Genomic DNA, 7,019 nt, shown 5'->3' with positions numbered 1-7,019 from the left:
AAAAAAAAAAAAACAAAGGGGAGTTTCATTAATTCAATCCATTACAGCATGTAAGAGAAGGGTGGAAGAGGTTGGGCCAACACGCAACAGTCCCAAACACACAAATAGTGTAAATGTCTTCAAAATCACATCGCCTTAGCTACAAAGGTTGGGTATACACACTCCAGTTTCTGGATTTTGTTGTTCCTTCCATATCCTCCCGGTAACTCTTAGCTTCAGCTCCTTCCTATCCCCACCAGAGAAGAAAAGTGCCATGTTTCGTTGAATAATGAGACCATCATGACTATCCCTGACTTTCCGGTGGCTATCTCGAACACTTTGCGGGGTGCCCTCCCATGTCAGTTTCCTGCCATGTCCCCCGACCTCAAGGCTGTAGGTATAATTCCGAGCCTCAGTCTCATCACCCATGAAACGGAGGAATGCCATATAAACAGGGGCCATGCCAAGCTGGAAAGCTTCAAAGTGAAGGCAGAAGTACTGACCAAAACAATGGAAGACCTGACACAAAAAAAAAAAAAAAGCAAGCCATCCATTCAGCAAGCACAATCCATTTAGTGAATTCAAATATGAAGGTCATGGCGTAATCCAGAAAAATGCAAGTCGAGGTTGCTGAACTCACATGAGCACAGACAAAAATCAAATGAAAGTCAATGACTCTCCTTACTCTCCATATCCTATCCCCATACAGGCTACACAGTTAAGCAAATTGAGTTCCCCGTATCACACTGACAGCCATAGTTACTCCCTTCCTTTCTTTTCTTCTGATATTTTGGGGAGGAAGTAAAATCCAAGTGTCAATACTCAATACCAAACTACATGCAGGAGGAAAAGCTTGCAGACTAATTTAGTTCACTAGCTTCAACAAATCTTCCTTTGTGCAAGGATCTGAATATGGGAGGTTGACAGCCAGTGTAAAACTAGTTGCATCTTATATGGCAGGGATCCAAATTCAGTTTCTGTTCATCAATACCTGGAAAAGTTTTTATAAAACTCCTTTCCTTGGATGGTTTGTCATCTGTTAATTCAATTACTTATTTGAAATGCTAATGATGTTCACTCCAACTGGTTTGGAATTAAGGTTCAGCAGAGAGGACATAAGTTGGCTTCAAGTTCCACAAGTCAGCACCCCCAGTTAGAGAAATATTCTATAACATATTAACCATGACTTGTAAAATTGTTCTACATGCAAAACTGGTTAAAGAACATATAAAGCAACGCTAGAATTACCGTCAACATCCAAGTGGCATTCTCCACTTCGCGGGGATTAGACTTCACATAGCGATGGTTGAAAGTGCATCCTGTATGCATGTCCACCTTGTGATCATCCCTTAGATGCGCAACCAGGAAAGGAATATCTCCAACAACAGAGCATTCTGATCCAGCATAGGGGCAATTATATGGTCTGAAGTTGCAAATTGCCTCGTGCTTGAGCTTGCAGTAATATGGAAATATCTCCGGGCACCCCAAGTTGTAAAATTTGCAAGGAAATTCCAGTGACTCAGCCACCTTCTCTAGGGCTAAACACCTAATGTCTCCAAGTTCCTGCCTGCAAGTAGGGCAGCGATTTTGTACCCTTGTTTTACAGGTGGAACATAGTGTGTGCCCATTGTGACACTGCAAGGGAAGTGACATTCAAAATCCATTTCCTAATGTGGGTTTGTGAGCACAGTTTAGCAAACACAGCTATATTAGCATTCCCCTCCAAGATTAACAGGAGAAAGTTCATTATAGAGGCAAGAAAACTGAACAAGGCCAAGAATTGAACAGGGTGAACTAGATAAGAAGATGACAAGTCATCATGAAAATGCAGCAGGGAAAGATAAAGCTGGATACTTAAACTATATAACAGCAACATAGATCTATCACGCCCTTAACTTGCATTTTAGCAAAAGAAGCACAGGTGAGCCATCACTGCTTCAACAAATCAATGTCTAATTCCAGAAAAGAAACCCTCAACAAGAAAGAATCACATATGAAGTAAAAAAAGAAGTGTCGTGTGATCTCCGGACAATATAACCAAATACGAAATTCTCATCAATTCCAAAGCAGATATAGCACTTGACAGCTTATGTTGCCATTGATACGAACAATTAATTGACGTAAGAAAGCAACAATCCTAACATAGGAAAATTAAGATGTCACTCCAGGCAAAAGCATTATCTTCTGAAAAATGGATCAAGGATCTCATGGATTGTAATGACCCAGCTTCAGGAATGCTCGAAAATAACCATGAGAAGATCATCGCCTAGCAAATCTCACAAAGCCATCACACAGTTTTAGTCTAGACAAACTTCCTCACATGCACTCAAATTCAGCACTAATCCATCCAAATCACCTCACCAAAAATTCCAAAATTGTTTTCTCACTAAAACAGTCCATAAACATATTCAATTCAATAACCATCAACTCTAAAACAACACATCGTCACCATCCAGGTGAAATCATCAATGTCCTTAAACTCAATTATGCAAATCCATCGAAATCCATCATACACCAATCAAAATTAACAAAAACATCAAAAAAGAAAGCAAGCAAACAAGACCAGATGAACTCAAACCGCAAAGTTTACATTTTCATAACAAATTAAACACGTCAAAGAACAAACCTGATGGATTGGTGGGTACATAGAATTGGTACAAACAGGACATTCTAGCAGCTCATGAACACTAGTTGCTGGAGCAATCGCAGTAGGACCCCCAACAACAATGGTATTACCGTTGTTGTGGTTGTTGTTTACATTGTGAGGCTTTGATGATGCAAATTGATGTAGGTGGTGTTGTAAATTATGGTGATGGATCTCATCCTCATCAAGTCCATCTGATGATGACACGCATTCAATGTTATCAAACTCCATTACAACGCAAATTTTACCCAAAAAAAAAACCCTACAAGCCTACAATGGCAAATATTCAATATTGAGACACAACCCAGTTGAAAAGATTGGATTTTCAATAATAGGCATTTGCTATTTTTCTTACTTATATCTAAAGTTTCGAGCTTTTTAGTTTTCTTGAGAAAGTTTTGAGAGAGAGAGGCAGAGGCTTGTTTGGTTCCTCAGAATCCCCCTCTCTCAAAAACAAAAAAAAATTCTTTTCCTGGCAGGCGCTCCCTCTCTCTCTCTCTTCCATGGTTTTGTTGAGGCGAGAAAGAAGGATGACCGTTGGATTTGAAATTAAAGAGAGTTGGATTAAAGATCTAATTGTTGTTAGAGGCTTAATATTTGTTTATCTTTTTTAATTACGGTGATTTTGTTGATAAATTGAAAGGGACGTTACTTAACAACATTTTAAACCTATTTTCATTTGGAAATTAACAACATAAATTAAAAATCTATTTTTTCAAGGATTTTTTTTTAAATTAAAAATTTCGACTAATGAATTTATAGAATTTACTAGTAAGATCTATTTATTTAATACATGAGTTTTACGGGGTAAAATCTTTAAAAAAAATAAGTTATTTCAATTTTTTTTTATTAAACTAGTACTTTTTTTTATAAAAAAAATAATTTTTTATTCGATTTAATTTTGTATTTTACGCTCAATGTATTTTGTAAAAAAACAAATCAATTGTTTTAAAATTATCAACTTGTAAATCATAAGTTCAGGGAAAAAATTATAAAAAATAAGAGAAAATCATATCCGTTTAAAAAAAATATAAAAATATTTTTCATTTAACCTCAAAAATATTTTTTTTAATCTTCTTTCATTCTTTTCCTCTCTGCTTTATATCTATAAATATAAAATATTTTTATTTAAACTCATAAATAAAAAATATATTTTTTAATCTTCTTTCATTCTTTTCCTCTCTGCTTTATATCTATAAATAAATATTTTTCCTCTCATCAATGAGTTAACATTTAATGATGCCACATGGCTGGTTTGTTCTTTTAACCAAATTTTTTTTTTACAACCTAGAATATAATTTTAGCGAGTTAAATCAGTTGCATGCCGATCCAAAATCATGTTTCGAGATTTTTTTTATAAATAAATTTAAACAAAATTGTGTTGTTTTGATAATTTGTTTACAAAAATATAGTAAAGTTTTGAATAGGTCAACAAAACAGCGTCGCCTCAGGCAAAGCTGCCAAGCCTGACAAGGTTGAATAAACACTACTGATCATTGGAACCTGTAAACTCACTTACAAATGGCAGAACTGATGTCCCTCTGCCAAGCCCAGTAGGCAGGTAAGGCACCGCGGGAGTGACAGGCTGGGACAAGACCAATGGACTAGACCCTCAAGTGTGATGTCAGGATGTTTTGCTTTTTTTCTTGCATGTTGTTGAACTCAGCAATAAGTTGACCTACTTTCCTCCACCTTCCATTTTCCTTGAAGGTTTTGACTCAATAATGCTTGATTTAATATTAGGATAAAAGAAAGACAAGCTCAGAAAATGTCACATAGTTCAAGCATCATAAGTTGCTAAAAAGCTGTCAAAAGTGCAGCTCTGCCCTATCAAAGGTCACAGAGCATAAGTGCGAATTGAATTGTGCAGGTAAAAACATCAATAAATCTATACTGCTTGAACATGACTCCTGTTTTATGGAGTCGGAGGTGATGAGGGCCACCCCACAGTTGTAGGACCTGCCACAGAAGATTTGTTGAGAACTTTAACCACAATCCTATGGCAAGTTCTACGCGGCAAATAATGGTGGTCTTAAGAGAGCAATATAAAAACAACTGAAAGTATCAAAGCAATAATTTAATTCTCCCAGAAAATCACGCTGAGAAATGGGATGGGAGAACTTGATCATCTTTGGCTGATTTGTATATAGAGTACAAAAATATTAAAATTCTGAACACAGTGGTTGGGCAACTGCACAGTTTTTGAGGAATTATAACACGTATACAGAATTTAAATTTATTAAATTAATGTGAGCTTATTATGTACAGGGATGTGGTGGGAAGAGGCTACAAATACCATTCGCCAGTAAATTACATGCTGGCAACTATCGAAGGAAGCTCTGATTCCACCTCTGGTTCTCCATCAGAACCCTCCATGGTTTTCTATGTTAAGAGATCAACCAATTAGCCAAAAACATTATGGACAAGGATCATGAAGAAGGATTACTTTCTAGGGATGCATGCAAAGAGATTAATATGCACCTTGGAACACTTTAATTTTTCTTTGGAAAGATAGTGATCCAACGCACCACTTCCATAGAGGATTTTGGCTCCAATGCTGCGTTCCTCAGATCCAATAGCCACTTCATCAACTACAACGGCATCTATAATATCATCCCCCGTTCTAACATCAGGAATCTGCACAATTTAAGAGGCAGAAATTGAATTATCTGAAAATGTCAATTTAGCTACCATTTTCTGAATTATCAGATAGCAGAGGCATCCACAGTTAATAAACAGCACAATCAAGTTGAACCAAAAGTGTTCAGAGCTTTGTTTCAGGTTCTCACAGGACACTTAGTAAGATTAAGCCTGGGGATGCCTAACCTAAATGCAAAAACCAGGACACCTCGTGGTAAAATAGTGTCATTGCCAATCATCTATGAGGGTTTTATTCTGTCTGGCTCTTTCTTTTTCCATTGGCCCTTGAGAAAGTTATACTTACCCCACCCCGTGGATGGACTCCCTTCTCGTCAATGCAAAAATAATGGCATATTAACCTGGACCACCTCTGGATTGGAGGTAAGTGCCTTATGAGCCATTGGCACATGGACGAATCCAATAAATTCGGTTTACAGCAGGTCAATCCAAAAGGAAGAAGCTCGGAACTGGAAGAGACTTAAATATGATTATAAGTCCATCTTTCAAATATACCAAGAGAGGCTTCTTCTCATAATATAAACTTGGGACTAGAATTGGGAATTTAAAGAAAAAAATGCACTGGGGCAAGAAATGCTATACCTCATACATGGAATCCATCAAGATGTTCTCTAATATGGACCGCAAGGCCCGAGCCCCAGTATTTTTGGTTATTGCTTTTCTAGCAATTGATCTCAAAGCATTTTCCGTGACATGTAGCTTGACCTGAGGGGGGAAAATGAATTCGATGGCTTTAAAACTAAATAAAGATGCTTACTGGCCTAGCAAATTGAAAGAGAATAACCAGCATATTCATTAAAACTACAAGGTTTCACCAAGAAAGCATCTAAAAGAGAGGGTGTCTTGGGAAGAACACTTACATCATTCATTTGGAACAACTTCTTATATTGCTTCCCAAGGGCATTCTTTGGTTCTGTCAGAACCTACAGGACATTATTTCCAGTGAGGAGTGACAGAGAAACCAAATAAACAACAAGGTGGTTATAAACAATGAGAAAACTTTTTACAAGCATATTTAGACCAAGTACATCAATTACTTCATTTCCACCAAGCTGGTTTAAATGCAAACACTGGAAAAGGGTTGAAGTCTAGGATTGTAATCCACGACATCAAACAATTTCAAATCACTCCATGATTCAATCAGAAACATAGAATCATTAAAGAGAAGAAATTCATGATTCAATCAGAAACGTAGAATCATCAAAGAGAAGAAAACATATATTGAATTTTATCAGACACAACATTTCAACTATATATACCTGGACAAGTTGATCCTCAGTGAGAGCTGCTAAACTGACAAGGATGGGAAATCTTCCAACAAATTCAGGTATCAAACCATACGAAACAAGATCACTGCTTTCAGCCTGGTAAAGATTTCAGTTCATATAACATGTGATTATCTAAAAGCTGTTAGTAGCAAAGACAAACACTGGTAGTTGCATAAAAAACAAAAGGGGAACCATGAAAGCTGTTGCTAATTGAAGACCAGTTTTCACTTACAGTCTCCAATAAAGATGATGTCACAGCAGTACTCGTAACACCACCTGTCCTCATGTTTGCGCGTACTGGTGCACCAAACCCTATCGAAGAATCTTGGCGCCTGCCATAAATATTCACTTACATTTCCCTTTTCAAGAAAGGATTCATATATTTTATCACAAAAAATAACAATAAAAAATACAGGGTGTGTGTATGTAAAACCTCTCAGAAATGGTCTTCTCCAAATCAATAAAGGCAC

At 36.9% G+C, this 7,019-nt stretch overlaps 2 protein-coding genes across 3 annotated transcripts in view; both read right to left on the bottom strand.

The window, feature by feature from the left end:
• On the bottom strand, positions 1–3,108 carry LOC118057138 (E3 ubiquitin-protein ligase SINAT5). Its single transcript, XM_035069629.2, has 3 exons — positions 2,606–3,108; positions 1,228–1,614; positions 1–498 (listed from the first exon to the last, which is right to left on the bottom strand). Exons 1-3 carry the CDS (start codon positions 2,852–2,854, stop codon positions 136–138), a joined length of 999 nt encoding a protein of 332 aa, XP_034925520.1. The 5' UTR covers positions 2,855–3,108; the 3' UTR covers positions 1–135.
• Positions 3,109–4,684: 1,576 nt separating this feature from the next.
• LOC118057137 (CLP protease regulatory subunit CLPX1, mitochondrial) overlaps positions 4,685–7,019 on the bottom strand; it is a 7,453-nt gene continuing 5,118 nt past the window's right edge. Inside the window, exons 9-15 of one of the 2 annotated variants that reach the window (XM_073404831.1) lie at positions 6,983–7,019; positions 6,782–6,881; positions 6,541–6,645; positions 6,142–6,204; positions 5,864–5,986; positions 5,152–5,260; positions 4,685–5,005 (exon numbers count right to left, since the gene is read on the bottom strand). The exon at positions 6,983–7,019 is cut by the window's right edge and continues 34 nt beyond it. In XM_073404831.1, the coding sequence (XP_073260932.1) occupies positions 4,986–5,005; positions 5,152–5,260; positions 5,864–5,986; positions 6,142–6,204; positions 6,541–6,645; positions 6,782–6,881; positions 6,983–7,019 (557 nt within the window). In that variant the 3' untranslated portion in view covers positions 4,685–4,985. Of the gene's footprint in view, positions 5,006–5,104; positions 5,261–5,863; positions 5,987–6,141; positions 6,205–6,540; positions 6,646–6,781; positions 6,882–6,982 lie in introns of both variants that reach the window. The other variant, XM_073404830.1, reaches the window with a different exon arrangement.

The sequence above is a fragment of the Populus alba genome, chromosome 15 (assembly GCF_005239225.2).
Source record: "Populus alba chromosome 15, ASM523922v2, whole genome shotgun sequence".
Lineage (NCBI taxonomy): Eukaryota > Viridiplantae > Streptophyta > Magnoliopsida > Malpighiales > Salicaceae > Populus > Populus alba.
The sequence above is the reverse complement of the archived record's forward strand: the minus strand, read 5'-3'. Positions and strand labels throughout refer to the sequence as shown.